This window comes from Pseudopipra pipra, chromosome 4 (assembly GCF_036250125.1).
Source record: "Pseudopipra pipra isolate bDixPip1 chromosome 4, bDixPip1.hap1, whole genome shotgun sequence".
NCBI lineage: Eukaryota > Metazoa > Chordata > Aves > Passeriformes > Pipridae > Pseudopipra > Pseudopipra pipra.
Window position 1 is genome coordinate 4697499 of NC_087552.1, and position 18654 is coordinate 4716152.

Sequence of the window (18654 nt, forward strand, 5' to 3'; positions counted from 1 at the left end):
CATGGTGTGATTAATGCAGGAGCCAACAAAAGATTAGAATATTACTCCTCTTTGTAACCTTCGAGTTAGTTGCTAAATTTCCTTTTATTTTGGGAAAATTAGGACATTTTATATGGAAGCAGAATTTATAGGTGTATTGAAGAAGGCTGGTCTCCCAGAATAAGTTTTAGCAACTTGCAGGAAAAGGGAAGAGTCCAACCTCACTTGTGATTTCCGTGTCCTATCTGAAAAGTAGCAGCCAATATCCTTCCCCCCATGTCCTCCCAGTGTAAGACATTCCCTTTGGTTTGCCGCTTGCCATATCCATGCAGAACTTGACTATGCACCCCATTAAAGGTGTTTTCATTTCTCCCATGTGTTAATTTCTTCCAGCTGCCTTTAAAGTAGTTTTCACTTTTTTCCGTATGGGACATCTTTGTGCCACTTCAATTTCTAGGCTCCATTGGCCTATTTATAACTATTAACATTATTTATAACATTATAATACATATAATGCTCTAAATAATTAATTTTTTTTAATTTATTAATGGTTGCATACTTTTTTACAGCAATTCCACTTTTAAGCTGGGAGCCAGAACACGATGAGCCAAATATTTTGGGCTTGTAGCAGCACAGATTGAAGGCTGAGAAATATAAGTTTACCAAATAACCAGGTCCAAGCCCTTAAGAGTCTCAGCTTTGCTGCTGGTACCATCTGTGAGCTCTTGGCTCCCCCTGGTTTCCATTGGAAATTGGCATTATTCCTCACTCATAGAAGTAACGAGGTGACAATGGACATACTTACAACACATCCCAAGGCATTTATTGCACAGTATTAATACCCAGGGCATGTAATTCTATTTGAAATATTAATTTCAAGGCTGGTGTGCCCGGGCCATTCTCTTGTGATTGGTGAAAGCACAAATACACACCATAAACAATCGTGAAAAAGGGGTTTAAGCCAGGATTTACAGCCAGACTCCACCACCACAGAGTCAGATTTTGACAGGAAATGAATTCCAGAATCTAAGGGTTAAACATGTGCTTCGTCCCCTTGGGTGGGCACTTGGGATGTAGAAGTCTTGCTTGGCTAAGCCTGGGGAGCAGATTCATGGAAAGAAATAAATTTCTGCATTGAATTATGGAGGATGAACTGGTCTGGGTAAATTAAAAAATGGCAAATTTCAAGACCAACTGTTTCAGCTCATACTTCCCCTATTTATGATAATGCACTTCAGTTCAGAAAAGGGCCTGTAGAATATGGGAGAGTATGAGACTGAATTACAGAATATTTAATCTAACTTGGACTAGAAATAGCAATAAAATTAGGGATATAATTCTTAAAAATGATGGTATATCTATAGAACTAGTCTATTCTCTGAAGTTCCATATGATTTGAAAGGATTTTTACTCTCTTCAAATTCAGTTTTATAGATTTTTTTTTCATGTAAATACATTGGGATTTTTATATTAAAAACTTATCCAGTTAAGACTAAAGAATTTCCGGTTTAATAAGCAATGGGAAGGACAAAATTCTGCCAAGAAGACAGAGAGACTTTTGTTACAGAAAAAAAATTCTACAGCCTCATAATCTCTTAGAGTTTAGCAGATTCTGAGCTGATAAAGAATAGTTACAATGTGGTGCAATTCCCTAAGGGTCAGTGGTGTTATTCCAGTACTCAACACCCAGCAAGAGGGTCTCCATCAAAGTTTAGGCCTGGGAATTTGAGCCAGAACTCTTGAAATTGAGCTCCATGAGTTCTGTATTCCACCTCACATGTACCACTACAAAAAGATTTTATTGGGTTTAAAGCATACCGTGCTGGTACAGACACAGAAAGAACACCAGCCTTTGAGGATTTTGAGTATATACTTAAAAGGAAAGTTGGGGGGGGGGGGAACAAAAAGGCAACACATTATTTCAAATTATTTCCAACCTAAATTTTTAACCTAAGTTTCACCCCCAAAAATTTACCCAGTATTTCAAGGGCATAGGTGGAAAGCCAGCCAGGCAGCAACTGAGATCTCCCTGGCAGAACTGCAGTGTGAGGTGTTCCAGATGCTGCAAAAAAAGCGCTGTTGCTTCGGAGGTAAGCGTGAGATCAGAAACAATCCCACTGCAGCCTCAAGGAGAGAGCTCCAGAAGACAAGGTGTATGATAGGGGTTAAAACATGTACTCACTGTGACTCTAACAGAGAAACCACTTAAACTCTCACTCCAGTCTGATGTAGCCAAAACATCTGCCTATCACCCCATAAACGTCCCTACACTCCTGCTCCCTTTACGACAAAGGAATGGGGCTTTTAAGGCACATTTAATAGCCAGCAGCTGCTTGGCTGTCAAATGCCACATCTGGAGAAGCTGTGGGCTGTTAATGTGAACAGAAACAATTATTCTTTAATAGTTTTGCCTAATTTTAAGAATTATACAAATGACAACCAAAGAGGTGCGTATTCTTAATGAAAACACATCTGGTTTCTCTGAAAATAAGCCAAAAAAAAACCAACACAAAGGGCTCAGTGATTAAGTGAAGCTGCACATCCTGAGTCAGTGAAGAGAGAAGGAAAGGTACTGATATGTAGGCACTCAGTGCCTCTCAGTGTTTGATAACCCCCCTCAGTAACCTGCAACGTGCAAGAAGACCATGAGTAGTTGGTTTGCATTAAATGACATGTTACTGATCCCAGGGTGCTGCTCCCCTCCCTGCCTGGAGGTTCCTGCCCTTTGGGACTGGGTTTCCATGCCACTGCCTCACTTCTGCACCCTGAACAGCTTGTACATCAGGAAAATAGCATCATTCCCTTTTCACTTGGATCTTCTCCTTAATTATCCTACCAACACTGTAACTGAATGTCTTCCTGATGGACAGCATTTGGGCCGAGTTCAAACCTCAGGAAAGCCAATTAATTTATTTCCACCAACTTTCTGAGGCTTTAAATGAGCCATGGGTGAGTTGCAGATGCCTGTTTCTCTGAAGAAGCAGTGAGTGGAGCACTGTCACCCAGACTCATCACCCAGGGCTCACGTAGCTGCGCGTGGATCACCAGTGAAAGGGAACCGAAGTTTTGCCATGAAAATCAGTCATGGAAAGCTGGGCCAGGCAGGGCCACCAAGCAGCATGTGCTTTGTGAGCAGATGGGCTCCCCCACTGAAAAACCACACGCGCAGAAAGCTGGGGAGAGGTGGCAGGAAAGCATTGGAAGAACTGAAAACTGAGAGTTAAAAGACGGAGAAGGAGGACAGATCTATATGTTTTCAAGTGCTGGCTCTTTTTTCTGTGAAGATCAATATCTAGAAAAGCTTGCACCCATTTCAGGACACTTTCCTATCCTCAGTATGTGCTTTTCTGAACTGGTCTCCCTCCCACAGCCCTTTCTGGACTGGCTGTTTGCCCTACACACACAGCTTAAGTACCACAGGTCCATTCATATCTTGTGTGCACTTGTTTCTGCGGAAAACTATGATTCTGATGCACTGCAGTTGCATGGCTGGCATTTTTAACTGGTCTTTTACATCACTACTCTTTCTTTTCGAATCAGGCATCACCACAAACAGCCCATTTCTGCCTCCCACTTCAGCCTTGGCCAGGATGTGGATGCTTCACCAAGGCCTTACTGACCTGGGCTCACAGCTGGGCTGAACCTTTGGAGGAAAACAAGTCCATGATTCATTTTAGGTCTGTGTCTCCCACGCAGACCTGAGATACCTTCAGTGACCTACTGCCAGCGCCAGCAGAATGAACAGATGAAACCATTTGGGAAGACAGCCAGGCAATGTAACACACAGTAGCTGAGGGAGGACAAGCCGCTCTGTTAAGTCAGGCCAACTCCTGGCCCGTGGCAGCTGTGAGGCAGCCGAGCTGTGTGGCAGGGGATGCTGAGAGGCAGAGGAATCTCCCTGCGTGGCTGGCGGTGTCACAGTTCCAGGGCTCGGACTGCCAGCCACCGGCACACGGTTTCACCAGGGATGTCATCAACAGATGGGAACCTGGTGCCCCCCTCCCTTCACAGAAACAGGCTGGAGGCAAACTACACTGGCAACAGCTCACAGTGTCTTGAATAAATGGGAAGTCCCAAGGGATTTTCAATTCAGTTATTTCACAATAAACTAACCTGAGACAAAATGTTTCTTTACAGGAGGAAAGAAGGGTAGGATATTATTCCTTAAGCTTCTCCAAACAATCTGCAGTTACCTTAAAGAAATTTTTCTTTTTCCTCTCTTTCCCAAATCCACACACTGCCCTTAATACTTAGTATCAGTATTATGAATAGAAATATTATTGCTTTGTGAAGCAGCAGGTGCCCAAAGAAGTTGTGAAATCTCCATACTTGGAAGTATTCAAAACTCAGCCAGGCAGGCCCTGAGTTACCTGACCTAACCAGCCCTGCTGGAAGCAGCAGATCAGTCCAGACAATCTCCAAGCTATTCCCTGTAATTTTGCCCGTCTGAGTACAGAAAATTTCCACATTTCACACATTTAAACAGATCTCCACAGTACAGATTAAAGCAGAAAAGAAAAAGCATTAACCTGTGTCTCTGGAAGATACATGGACACACAGGGAACACTCAACTACAGATTTCCAGTAATGCAAAGTAAATTACCTTTCAAGGAATAAAAATAAAAGAAGTCTCTCCATGTAACATTAAGACAGTTAATACCTTTCTATCTCAACACACTGATGGAGGCACAACTCCAGACGATCCTCTGCATCCTTATTCTTCCTTTTGAGCTGCTCACAGTGAATCTATTAAGAACAGGGAGGGAAAAAATCAGACTTTAAGGGGGAAATAAAAAGATTAACAAGCTAAGAAGAAACAGATATCCAGCTACAATGAGAAGAGATAATGGTGTCTCATCGGTATCTCTATTTTATTCTTTATTCATAAATGGTTGTCAAAAAGCCAGGAATATACTTCTTCCTTCCCAGCATCATCCTCTCTTCCATCCAACCACAGTTCTGCAAGGGCAGGAGCAATAACAGTCTCTGTGGGGGCAAATATCTACCCAAGGAACAAACTGCCAGCAGTTGCAGGAACACTGCAAGTGTTGCAAAAAGAGCTTTCATTATTCATCCTAAAAGAATCCATTATCTTAAATACTCTAGAGTTCAAGCATGTCCTCGTATTTTCCAGAATATTCATGGAAGCATCTGGTAAAAGTACTCCAAAATGAAGGGAATTTGAGTAAGGACTCTGATCTAAATCACTTGGAGAGGAAAACAAAGGAGCCATGTGTAAGTTATTGAGCATGAGAGTGTTGTTCAAGCCCTCTACAAGCTCCTAACAAGCTTCCCTCTGGTCAGGACCAGTTACTGTCCAGCACCGAATTTCCAAAGAGAAGGGAGAGAAGGAAAAAAAACCCCAAAAAACAGCCCTCCAATAGAGAAGGACATACATCAGGGTAAGAGCAAACAGTCCACACCAAGATAATCCTTTAGAATGGAGGTTTTGGATTGAAACTCCAAACATGACAAAAGCAGCACCTCTCCATAACAAGTGGGAGAACAGATGGTACCAAGAATGAGCCTCATCCAGAGGAGTCATTTGCTCCCGTGCTGCAGTCTGGGCACAGCCCCGGGGATGTTCCTTCAGGCTGTGTGGGACACCTCTAGTTCATCACAAAAGGAGCCCAGAAGCCTCATTCTTCTCTTTAGATCCAAGTGACAAACAGTATCATTATGACAGTCGCTAGAATTAGAAAACCAACCTCTGGTAAGGGCAGCAACGTGACCACTGAAACAAACTGGGGAGCCATCAAGAGCTAAACCTGCTATTTATTTTTAAGCAAATAAGTTTTCAGCTACAAGTCATTCCTTTATTGGTAACATCAGCTTAATGTGAAACCACAGCTGAACATTTTACAGAAATCATGCCTCCTCATCTATGTGCAGAGCAGAAATCTGAAATGAAAGGTTGCCAGCAGAAGATCTGAGGTGTTTGGCATCCCTCCCCCACTCTTAATTCCAATTCCTGCAGGCATTTCACACGTTTTAAACGCATCTGGTAATCACTAATTACAAGGCTCCTATTAAGGAAAAAAAATGTCCATTCAGTTTCATGTGAAACTTGATTCCAGCTTGTCCAAGTTTTATGAGTGTCTGTTTAATCATAACAAAATCTCGTTGAAGTATGGAAAGCTGTATTTGATTGATTTCAATGGGAGCTGCACACACTGGGGACTAATGAGGATTAAGCCTTATTTTGGAGTGCCTAAACTTGGCTTTCAGGTGTCTAGCTTCAAAATATTAAATTTGAAAAATGTTGCCTTAGAATGAACACTCTGTGCCACCACTGAAACAACAAAAAAAACAAAACAGAACAAAATGACTAAAGAAAATATGGCCATAATTTTTTGAAATAAACAAAAGCAGAAACAAACAAACCAACCAAAAAACACCACAGAATTCATATTCTACTCCAGCTCTGATTTACCCCATCGAGGTTTGACATGTCAGCAGTTTCAGATGGATTTGCCAGGCTGGGCACAGCGCTGCAGCCCCCGTGCCGAAAACCAGGCCACGATAAAGGGATGCAGGTTGGATGTCACTGAAAACGTGACACCAGTGTTGGTAAAAGTCATATAAGAAGAAAATAACATTCTGAAAAACTGGGGAAAAAAATAAATAAATAAAAAAGAAAGCAGTGAAAAACACGGAAAAAAAATATTGATGTGTTAACCATGTCCCTTCTTGGTTCTGGAGAGGCAGTTTCAGGTGCTCTCCCTGGGCCCACACAGTGGCTGCTCCAGGTTTTTCCGTGGCCCTGCTGTGCCGAGCCGGGGAAAAGCACAGAGAGGAGCTGCCAGGGCTGCCAAGTCCCAGAGCCCTGCGTGGCCCACCTGCACAGCCAGCCAGTGTGAACAAGCAGTTCTCCAGAAGCCCTGCTGCTCACACTGCTGGGGTGGGGGATGTTGGACACATCTCCTGACTCTTAGTCATATGCAGATTTTGCAGCTAAATCCAAACCTCCCCTTCTGAACCTGAATAAAGGAGATGCAGCTCAGTTACGGTGCCACGTGCAAGTGTTTGCTATTAGAGCAGCCATAAGTTTTTACAACGACAATATGCAATATAACGCTGTAGGGTTTTATTAGATCAGGCAGATTGAGGCCAAGATGGATAAAATTCAGCTACTTCAAAGAATTAAGGCTGTGTAAAGGAGGGGGTTGTAATGGTCATGTAAAGGATTGCTCAGAATTACATAAATTTTCTGCTTTCTGTCAAGGTTTTTAGGAACAGGAACACCCTGAAGTAAAACAGATTCAGTTCTGCTCACAGATTTATGGGGTTTTGCAATAATTGAAAATGTTTGGTAAAAAGCATGCAAAATTTCCTTGGTGCTTAACCACCAAATTTGTCAGGGCTCCAAGCCCTAATTACTCCCTAGATATACCCAGACAAAGCACTTTCTGGTTGGAGTATTAATTTGCATTAAAAACAAGTTTACCACATAGAAGAAAAAAAGAAAACAGACCACATTTGGAGAGAGAAAAACACATAGTTCAAGAAAGACAACAAGACTTACTAATTCTAATGAAATCTTAATTGTAAAAACAAGCACAGCCAGATAGGCCCTCAGCACACTGGTGTTTCAAAATGTTATGCAAAATGGATTTCACAAGCATGTCTATTGTTAATGTTAAATCCTGCACTGCTCTTGCCCCATTCTCTTTTTCTTTCTCCAAGTCCAGTTCCAGCTTAAGAGCATCCAGTGTTTGCAAACCTTTGCTCATTTTCCCCAAACCTGCTCAGTAATTCACTTGTTCTTCAGCTGTACCAAAGCAATATTTTGTGGGAATGCAACGTAAAATGAATGCCAGAAATGATCCAGCCTAAGGGAGGCAGAGAAGGGAAAGGAGATTTTTGCCTTGGTTGGGTTTTCCTGCCTAGATCAACTCAATGATTCAATTTGACAGACCACCACCATAACCAGACATATCATCCCAGTGGAGGGAGCAGAAAGCACAGCATTCCAAACAGATGGAAGCACGTGCCAACAAATTATACATAAGGAATAAACCCATTAATAAGCTACCTTTTCAGTGATACCCAGCTTTGTATTGTGAAAGATCCAGGGCCTGTCACAGCCAGGCTGAGTAAATCCACCTCGTTTAGGTATTACCCCATATTGCAAAATAGCTCCAAAACAAAGTGGAACATTTATCACCGTCAATGCTGTTGATAAACAAGCCAGCAGGTCAGAAATTATCTGTGTGTGGCTGTTGAGTAGGAGGAGTGGGAGGGAGAAATGCATTATTACTGTAAATGTGATCAAAATGGAACAACCAGAGAAATAAAAGAACATTTGATGAAGGAAAGCCTAAGCAACACTCGCTAAAACTGACCTAAAACAGGAAGAAAGCCCTCAAGACTTTTTTTTTGCTCTGAAGAAATCAAACATATAACATTTCTGTGATGTCCTCCTATCTAAACAGACCCAGGCTTGGTTCTCAGAGCAGCACTGGTGTGCAGTGCCAGCCTTGAACCAGCCTTTGCATTACATGTCTCTCTGCTCTCTGCTGAAAATGCAGCTCCAGTCAGGCAAATGCTGCCCAGAAAGAGCCACAAACATAGCAAGCCCTGCCAGTTCTCTCCTCCCCCTGCTATTTCCTGGTTAAAGCACTGAAAATTCAATCTGAGACATTTTCTAACCAAAACTTAGAATCTGAAGCTTGCTTTTTGCCAAAAATAAAGAGTAGTCGGGCTCCTCAGTTCCGCTGTGCCTAATTTGGTTAAGATAAAACAAAACCAGTACCTGCCCTGTGTGATGCAGGAAGATTTAACACTGAATACTTAAAATTGATCTCATCATTAAGAACAATTCTCCTTGGTCGGGGTAACTGTAGATTCAGAGCAGCAATCACCCCAAAAAAACTTAATTCCCAGATGCCCTCCCACAGAGCTGTGATATCCACAGCTTGATAAACAGCCCAGTCTATGAGTGCTGCTCCTCCACACCAAGTGTGTGAAAGTGCTGCCACTGACACACACAAATCTGTGCAAGTGCTGAGTACAAAACACTGCTTTAGACTACATGACCTTATTCAAAATCAATCCAACACTTTTTTCTTGAATTGAAACTGGGAGAAAATTGTCCCATTTAACAGCTTCTAAACATTGAAGATCTCGAGAATATCCAAAAGTGAGAAAGTTAATCCTTCATAAGTATAAATCCCTTTTTCAAGTAGAAATCAATGGCACAAGTGTTACCAAAAAGCAACCACAGTCATGCTCAGGCTTGGGTGACAGACATAAGTGACCAGAGGAAATCAGAAACATCATCTCATCAAGCCATGACATTCACACACAACATAACTCAAAACACTCTCTGTGCTCCTCTCATTAAAAATGACACTCCTCATTTTTAATGCATTTAGAAGAAATCTTTTCTTCATGGGAAAATGTTTAGTTCAGCTGAAGCCTATTAGTGCACACAGGTCTGGGTGCAAAGTCCATGATACACCATGAACTGTGCACAATCTCCATGGAAGCAAACTCTTGTTGATAGAATACAATTCCAAAAAAAAGTATAAAACATGCTGATAAAATAAAGCCCTCAAAAAATAGTATATTTGATTTGTTTAAAATTCATTTATCAAGCAACCACAGATCTGTCAAATATACAGAAATCTGTACAAATCTACACAAAACCACTTGTAAGACAGGTATATTTTATGGAATAGCACTGCATAAGCTTTTCCAATGGTATTCTCATTATCTGTATCCAACTTTAATTATTTGGAGGTAGGCAAAATGGGAAGGAAGTACTTATATATTTCTTGAATGCCAGCCCTAAATTATGCAGCAAAAAAATCATTCTTTATTATTATTCACTGCCAAAATAGGGATAGGGAACTTTCCAAGAGATAAAATACAGAAATGAAAAGAGAAAATACTGCAGGGTAAAAGATTAATAACTATGATATTCATTGACAGTGCCCAAGATGTTTTTGCTGAACAATTTTTAATAGAGATGTCACTACATGGAAACTGTGACAGGAAAGAAAAAGGACAGAATTTCTTGTGCAATCCAAGCCAAGAGATAAAAGTTAGGATCCATCAGCTCCAATGACTTTGGAATTGAGTCTCTGCAGGATAACAGGGTAGAACAGTAGCAAAAAGATTGCTCCAAGTACAGGGCCCACGCGGCTGGGAAGGAAGCCAGGCTGTGAGAAAAGAATTCAAGCCACAGGCAGACCTACCTACAAAAATCTGTGCACCTACAAGAAGGGCAGAAGGATTGATTTAGATGAGGAATGCAGCTCTGTTCTACTTAAATTTCATGCTCCCCAGCCAAGCTTCAAAATTTAAAAAAAAAAAAAAAAAAGAGAAAGAACCCAAAAAAAGTAGGAAGAACCCAACTAGCCAGTTGCAGAAAAACATTGGCATTGTTTGGCTGGCAGGAACACCAACTCTAAACAACTTGGAAATATATATTACTTTCCATATGTTCCAGTACTCCCACGTTCATGGAAATGTGGCACTGCTACCACTGGAAATTAGGACTGTGCCAGCAGTGTGTCACAGTGTGCTGAGGATCCAGAAGCAAGCCAAGGGAAGATGACCCTTTAAGAAGCTCTCTTTCTCCAGGCTTTGCTGGAAGTATTTTGGAATCCTCACTGGCAATTTGAGAGGAGAGAGGGAGCAGTCTGGAGCTCCTACTGGCTGCCCTGGCACAGTGGCCATGTGCCCTCTGGCAGCAAAAAACACCAGTCCTGAAAAAAGGTTTTAATACTGTGGCTCCAAGTATTCCTTACTCAAGGTGGGAATGTATCAAACCCACTCCTGAGACACAGCATTAACACCAGTTTACAGCAACAAGGCAAGGTGTCACCCAGCCCAGAGACACAGCCCAGCCTCAGATGCCACAGGGATCATAGAGAACAATTTGTAGCAAATGTTCTAATGACAGATCCAGCTAAGGGAATCCTGTGCCTGCTCCAGGCAGGATCAGTAGCACAGGGAACATCTCAGACCCTACAGAACAGGTGAAACCTCCAAAGGTCTCAGAGGAAGCGTAATCCAAGAAAGGAATGTGGGACAAACCCAGTACAGGTGCACTGAATCTTTGTATCATTACACTTAACATCAAAGTAACTGTGTGACAGAGTCCTAATGCTCTGTATGTCAACAAGCCTTTATTACTGCTGTACCTTTTTTTGTCCAAGTTCATGCAGGAAAACCAGGTAAAAGCAAATTCCTGTAGGTATTCTATACAAACAATATGATGAAATAAAAAAGCTATTTAGGAAAAAAAAAGCACACCTTTGAAGTATCAGGTTTTGGATTTGAGGTTTTTTTGGTAGATAAGCAAGGAAAAGAGGTACATGACTTCATTGTGAGGCTGCAAAGAGACCCACTGACACAAGCTCCAAATGAATGCATAGGTTACTCACCATATTTAGGGAAGGTGTCTGCCTCTGTGCTGCTGGGCTAGGACATACTAGTCTCAAATAAAGGCTCTCTGAATCAAATGAGAACTAAGTGGTTTGGAGGCCAAAGTATACGTGTGTATTTATATATATATCTCAAGGTTTAACCTACACCCCAGGCTTAGGGAAACCCCTTTCTTAAAGTCGTTCTACCATTGAGAGCATATTCATCTCTCTCAAACAAACACAGCCCACACAGATATACTTGAAAGCACTGCTTGTAAGAGACCACAGAGGATTCCCTCTCGTTCTTCAGCTCACCATGGAACGGTGACACAACGTCCCGCCCACGGCCCGGCCCGAGCTGCGCGGTGGGAACAGCGGTGCTCTAAGCACGGTGGAAAAGCTGCATCAACCCAAAAGGTAGAGAACACAAATATCAATCCAGAAGTAGAATAATTTACTGTAAGGGGCAAGTAGGTCAGGGACCCATTTCTAGGAATGCTTTTTGATTTGAGTTTATTCTAAAGGTTTCCCTTGCACAATCAGCGCTCGGTTCGAGCAGCTCCAGCCTCCTCATCAGCAGTGACATTCAGCTCTGCCCCGACCAGAAACACTCCAACATCAGATCTGATTTTTGTTCTGAGGAAGAGAGCACAGAGAGGTGAAGCTGCAGAAACGTCGCCCCTTCACCCACACAAGAAGTGATGCAGCATTTTCAAGAGCATGTTGTTCATTTCAGGCTACAGGCCACCGCTCACAGGAGTTGATTAATCAAGTTTCACAGCTGATAAAAATTAACATTAGCATGCTGTCACCTAAAAATGAAAGAGTCATGACAGGCAAGTTCAGAAAATCGTTCATCTCTAAGCCTGACTCTGGTATCAGTTTCGGTTTTGACGACAACAAAACCTGTGCAGTTCTGTACTAAGGAGTAAAAACCACTCTGAGATTTTTAGGAGATTCCTATGGTCTTCTGGGTTGGAAAAACTAGTGATCTAACTGTCCTGGGAGCATTCTCCTCCTCCCAGCAGAGATAATACAGCTGCTCAGTAGAGCAAGGTGGACCTTTTTCTGTCAAAGCATTTACACTCAGCTTCTCAGATGCACACAGAGAGCAATCATTTGCAAATTCGTGTTCAATTCACTGCAGTTTTGTTAAAACAAAATTATTTTGGAGACATTTGCAATTATAACAGAGGAAACAATAGGCCAGGGTCAGGATGTGGGAGACCAAGGTCTAATTCTTTCCCCTGCCTTTCCCTGAAGGGGTGTTTGCACCTCCTGGACAAATGTTTTAGCTGCTGGAGTTGCAGGGTGATTTCCACTACATATGAAGCATTTACTGTCACTTTGTTGGAGAAAATGTCCATGATTTCAGTTTGATGGTTCAGACATCTACCAACAGAGTTCAGATTTACAGGCTGCCTAGTTAAAATAAATTTTTAAAAAAGGTCCCATGGCACCAGCATCTTCCACTCCTCAGAACAGTGTCCTATTCACTCAGCTGCACCTCAGTCACTTTTCCTTACCCTGACCTCCAGTATAATTTTATCTAAGCATTTATAAAAAGCAGAACAGCCTCCACAGGGGAGGTTTGAAACTCACCACCACCAGCCCAGCAGCAAACTGCTGGAGCACTGTCTGGGAGGTGACACAGACTCAAATCCTTCCAGGCAGCAAAGGAAATCAAAGCCCAAAGACACCCCTCTGAGGAGAAACACTGTTCCCACTGGATGATTGAGAAGAGAATAGCATTAAATCTTACTCAGCAATGAGTTCACACAGAGTAGAGCAAATTCAGCCTTCCATGTTTTTGGCTTTCACTGGACTCAAACACAGGTTCAGACTTTGGGCTGACCAATATGCTTAATTTCTGTGGGACTGCAAATAGTTCAGGGAGTGGTTGCTGTTGTTATTTTGTCATCATCTGTCAGCTCTACAATGATGGGGCTAAATTAAAACCTTCCCTGTGTGCAGTTCCTGGCTTTAATTTCCATCACCTGTTCAACTGACCCACCGTGGTTTCTGCCAAGAAGGCCAGGAATCCTCAGTGTCCTCCTCATGGAGGATGAGGCAAAGCCAGGTGCCTTCTTCCCTGGAAGGCTGTGTGCCATCCCAGGAGTCAAGAGAGGGGATGGAAACACGGGCTCTTCCCTTCCTGTTAACAGCAGCTTCACAGCCAGCCTGACTTAAACAATTACAGTGTTTCTTTCCTGACTCCTCCTAATATCGCTGATACAAAACATCGACATTTTCATCACAGCAAAGCAGGCACAACCAAATGTTTTGTGGAGGCAGAGAAAAGCAGTCAATGGAAAAATTGAAGGGGGAACCCCTTCTCTTAAACCTCCAGTGGAAAATTGTGGGGGTACAGCAGAAATCACATGCACCTTTTTACCTGACCTCCCCATTCCCCTCACTCAGAAGAGGAAAATCCCTTTGGCTACTCCACAAACAACTGAATAATAAAAATTTTGTTGTTTCTTAGGCATAGCCAAGCCACTTATCTAGAGAAAGGCCATGCTGGATGGCTGCCATTCAAACTATTTTATTGTCCACTGAAGGACTGCTTGTTTAGGGGCTTTCCATAGGGGAAAAATAAGGAAATGGGTTAGAGAAAATTTAATATAATGCAAGGACAACAGCTTGAAGTACCGGATCCTTGGTGACTTGTAAAGGGCTTAATTGCCATGTAAGTATTATTCAGGAGAGAAAAGACCACTACAAGGAAGTAAAGAGACTGGGGGGGGGGGGGGAAATACAGTTTCAGAAGTGCTCAAAACAGTTTGGGACTCCAATACTCTGGAGAGGAAGCTGAAAACAGATTTGCTGTCCAGAAATTTTCTGAGATTTGGGTTTAATTTATACTTTGATTAGGGCATTAGGGCATTCACTCCGCAGCAACAAGCAGCCTGCTGCTCTCCACACGGGCGTTACTCCCTGGCTGTGTGCAGCTGCCCCCCTCTCTTTGGTGCATAAATGAGAACTGCTCCCACACACTTTGGTTTGTCTCAAGCTGAAACACTCTCCTCTGCTTCACTCAGAAACAGATTGGCTGCTATATTTCCTAAACAGGTTCCCATGTCCCAGGTCAATGGGACTGCCAGTCCCAGCTGTCATGTTTTTGAGGCAAACTAAAGTGAGGGTACATCTATCCACATTTCAGACAGAATTAAAACACACTTTTGTGCTCACAGAAGGAGTGACTTTCTGAGGGAGGAAGATGCTGCCCCCTAGTTCTACCCTCAATTTTAATGAACTGCTTTCATTTTAGTTTGGACTTCCAAAGATTTTGTCTGAGATGTATTAAAAAGTCAAGGCACTTCCCATTCATTTTGTTCCTGCTCCCTGGGTGGCTTTAGTGCTTAGCCGTGAGTGGAAGACCACCCACAACAAATTCTCCTTTCCTCATGGAAAAATTGGAAATGTCACAGCTCCTTTATGAGGTCTTAGATGGCAATTCAATGAATATTGTTACTCACACATACTCTTCTGGTATTTCACTGGATTTCCCTGAAGATGTTCATGAAGTTGATACGACAGCAAGCATGAAAAGAGGTTTTACAGCAGCAGGTTCCAGCAGAACATCACTTCCATCACATTTGTCCATTCCATAAACTTCAAGCACACAGCTTAGTGCCAAAGAAGTTTGACTACAAACCCATTTTTCTGGGCAATAAGACCACCTTGTCCCCCAGGTTTCTACCACTGGTTTCCACCCACTGGTTTCTACCACTACATTTTTGACTGAAACATTGAAGTGTTTAACTCCTGGTCCAAACTGGAATTAAACCTGATTTTAAGTAATGTCTGAATCCTCCAAGAAAGTATTTCTGCACTGACTCCAGAAAGATTTCTTTCCTACCCATACATATTTTCACCTGCTTGCCAATTAACGAGAAAATCAACCCTAAAGCTTTACTAAATTTACTACTCCCTACGTCAGTGAAATCTTAAAGCAGCATTTAGTGGTTTGACAGAAAAGTGACCTTTACCTCATGGAGACAGGGTATTTTTGGATGAGGCAAAGCATTTTCACCCAGGTTCAGTGACTGGCACGAACTGCAAGCTGTAGACACTTTTCTGCCTTGGCTGCTTCTTGGCTGAGCTACAAAAAATAAAATCAGACACAAAGCCCTGAGGACTTACAGAAAATTTTCTCAACAGGATGATCTACCACAAAACTGAGTTCCTGGTCTGTGATTTTGTTCTCTGCAGCAAGGAGTGCAGTGAGCTACTGTGTTCCCCTGGAACAGAGGACAGCTCCACAGAAAGGGCCAAGAACAGAACAAGGTGATACCCAACAACATAAAACACTGTTGTACAGAAAAGCCTCTGCCTTGGACAGTAAAGTTTTGTCAGCTCCCACCACTGTTACAGGTTGACAAGGTACAACTGGGCACAGGAGCTACACAAGTCTGGGTTAAAAATGAAAGGAAAAGGGGAATATTGTAAGTAAGGAAGAAAAGAAGGAATTCTGCTGTACCCCGTGAGAGCTGGTGTTTGCCATCAGTACAGGGGGCTGAATAGAGGATGCCTTCACCTGGGTTTGCAGCTGACCAAAAGGGCAAAGAGGAATGAAGGTATTCCATGGGAGGTATCCTGGTTATTGGCAGACAGGAGGAAAGGCACTTTGGAGGAGAGGAAGGGGGTGAGAGGTGACACGTCTGTGACATTTCAGATGAGAATTGCACTCTTTGCCAGCTTCTCTAGAGGATCTGATGACCTTTTCACAACCACAAGTGTTCATCATAACACTGAAGCAGAAGCTGTTCCCCACCACCATAAAGCATTTGAATCTAATTTTACCTTTTTGTGAAATCAAGAGTAATATCTGCTCACAACTGTGCTATATTGCTGTCCAAGTGTGTGGTAAAGCTAATAACCACACTAGAGAGAGCTCTCCTGTTGTTAGAAGCCAGATCCAAATATTTCTAGGGCAGTTCTCCATCATATAAGATGCAGACACAATCAAATTTATGAAGGCAAAACCTCCTATACATTGTCCCAAAGCAAACAGCCTCAGAGTTGTTTCCTGTTACCAAAAGAAAAGACTATAAAAGTGAAGGAACTCCTGATCTTAGGCTGCTATTTCCACCTCACATGACCTTAATTTTATGGAAACTGTACCCTTGTGTTATTTAGATTTTACTCATAAAACATAGACAGAGGCAGTGTTTAGGCATTGGGGAACAATCAAGAAAAATGTAAAAGGTCTTTGAACAGTAAAGCAAAAAGTTGTTAAAATGATTAATTTTTATAAATGATGTCAGGAAAAGCCATTTGCTGTAGTGGAGATAAGGTCCTTTTTCTTTCTTTTACTTTTTCCATTAAAAAGAAAAAGAAAAAGAAAAAAATGAAAAAAGATAAGTTCTTGGAGTACTGAGATGCTGTAGCAGACAAAGTTTGACCTCTCTTATGTATTTCCCCAGCAATTACAACCTAGAAAAGACATTAAACACTGAGGATTATTTTATAAAGGAGGGATATATATCCACCTATTAATTATAACCCTACTCTAAACTTTTGCAGTATTTCTCTCTGCATCCTACTTTGAAGGAAGCTTTAAACCACAGCAGAGTGCCAGGGAGTTTGATAAATATTCCATGACTACCTTTAGGTCTTCCAAATGTTGGTAAGCATTCAAGTTGAGTTCAACCTAATATCCTAAAAAGCACTTTCAGCATTTGCAAAGTGAAGGTGGACATTAAAGAGTAACTGAATATACACAAGAGGATTATTCAGATGAGATGTTCTACCACGGGAGAAAAATAGTAATGGTCATAGAAATAAATATTAAAAAAAATAATATTAGCAGCTCACAGTTTAATCAAAGTGTCGAGGTGATCTTAATTGACTCTGTAGAGATCTCACTACAAACATCAGGCAATTTAGGGCATTGATACAGGGTTCTAAGTCTTTAGCATTAAATACCTTTAGACACGAAGCCAAAAGGATTTTGGGGGTTGATAGATGGAGTTATCTGTGTCCTCCCATTCAGCACAGACACTTCTGTTAGGAAGTCAGGAAATGATGCCTCCTGAAGTCCCCAGTTCGGAGCAAGGCCCCTTCCAAGCATTCTTCCTAAGGAAATCCCCTCACCTTCAGCTTAGAGTGGTTTTTTAGCTGTTCTTTTACTTACAGCATTAGTCAAAGGCTATGGGAAATCGTACATCTTTGTGGCTTTTATTAACTTGTTTCCTTTACAGCAATATGCTGCAAAACCAGTAGTGAGACTCTTTCTAAACTCGAGTGTTACTGTGGTGCTTTCAGCAACCTCATGGTCCTTTTCAGTGCTCAATAGCCACCATATCAGTATATAACCACAGACCTCCAGATCTAAATATTAAAGACATTGATACAAAAATTGCCTTTAAATGGTGCCTTCTGTGGTTTTGGGGTTTGGTTTGTTGTAGCCTGTAGAACCTCTCAGGTGAACTCTGAAAATAAGAATGGAAATCCAGAGCTGAAAGAGGCTGCAAAGGAAGCGTTCAGGGGATAGACCTGGATTACCTGCATGACCCTGCAGAGGTGAGAAGGCAGGACCAAAGCCTACTTCAAATTGCAACCCCCATGTCCTGTGTGCACACCCACAGATTTGGGAATCCACAAAAACTCCAGCACGAGGGAGAGCTGCAGCAGTTACTTCAGACAAAAGAAAGTGCCAGACGATGGATTCAGAAAACTGCAGCTTAAAGCACCAGGGCTAAACCAACAGCAACACAGAGACGAGGGCAGTCAGATGTATAATGAAAGAAGAAAATTGAAAGCAACCTTCCATGGCCAAAATAAACAGTTTTAAAGCAACTGAATTTTGAATCCATAATGAATATACACAGACATAGACACACACACACACACACACACACAAGAAGAGCTTGAACCAAGCTGTGCTTCTTGCTGAACCAATCTTAATATTCATTGCTGGAAGCACAAACTAGTATGGTTTGAGGGGAGTTTTTTTTGGTTCTTAATGTACAGAACTTGATACACAACTGCTTTTCAGTTAGAGGTCGGTTTTGATCTACCAAACTTCTAAGCTGCTCGCTTGTTACTGGAATTACCATTAATCCCCAATTTCATAAACCAAACCAGCAGCAACACTGCTTGCTTACCCTCCAACTCCCCCAAACTTTTCTCTGTTTTAAGCTACAACCTACGCAATGGAACAGGGTTCTATTTTAGCAATAATACAATTTTATAGTTGGAATCCCCTTCAGTTTGAAGCAAACAGCAGCAGTGACTCATCACAAGGCATTGAAAGAAAGGGGATTTCCTCCTGAAGTAAGGCACCAATGAA

The 18654-nt window shown here is 42.0% G+C and overlaps 2 protein-coding genes across 2 annotated transcripts in view; one reads left to right on the plus strand and one right to left on the minus strand.

Moving 5' to 3' along the window:
• TNIP3 (TNFAIP3 interacting protein 3) overlaps positions 1 to 6417 on the minus strand; it is a 35690-nt gene extending 29273 nt beyond the window's left edge. Inside the window, exons 1-3 of the mRNA XM_064652475.1 lie at positions 6413 to 6417; positions 5936 to 6005; positions 4640 to 4725 (exon numbers count right to left, since the gene is read on the minus strand). Coding sequence (XP_064508545.1) covers positions 4640 to 4725; positions 5936 to 6005; positions 6413 to 6417 — 161 coding nt within the window. The remainder of the gene's footprint in view (positions 1 to 4639; positions 4726 to 5935; positions 6006 to 6412) is intronic.
• BLTP1 (bridge-like lipid transfer protein family member 1) overlaps positions 1 to 18654 on the plus strand; it is a 355866-nt gene that overhangs the window by 7616 nt on the left and 329596 nt on the right. The gene's annotated exons all lie outside the window — the stretch shown is intronic.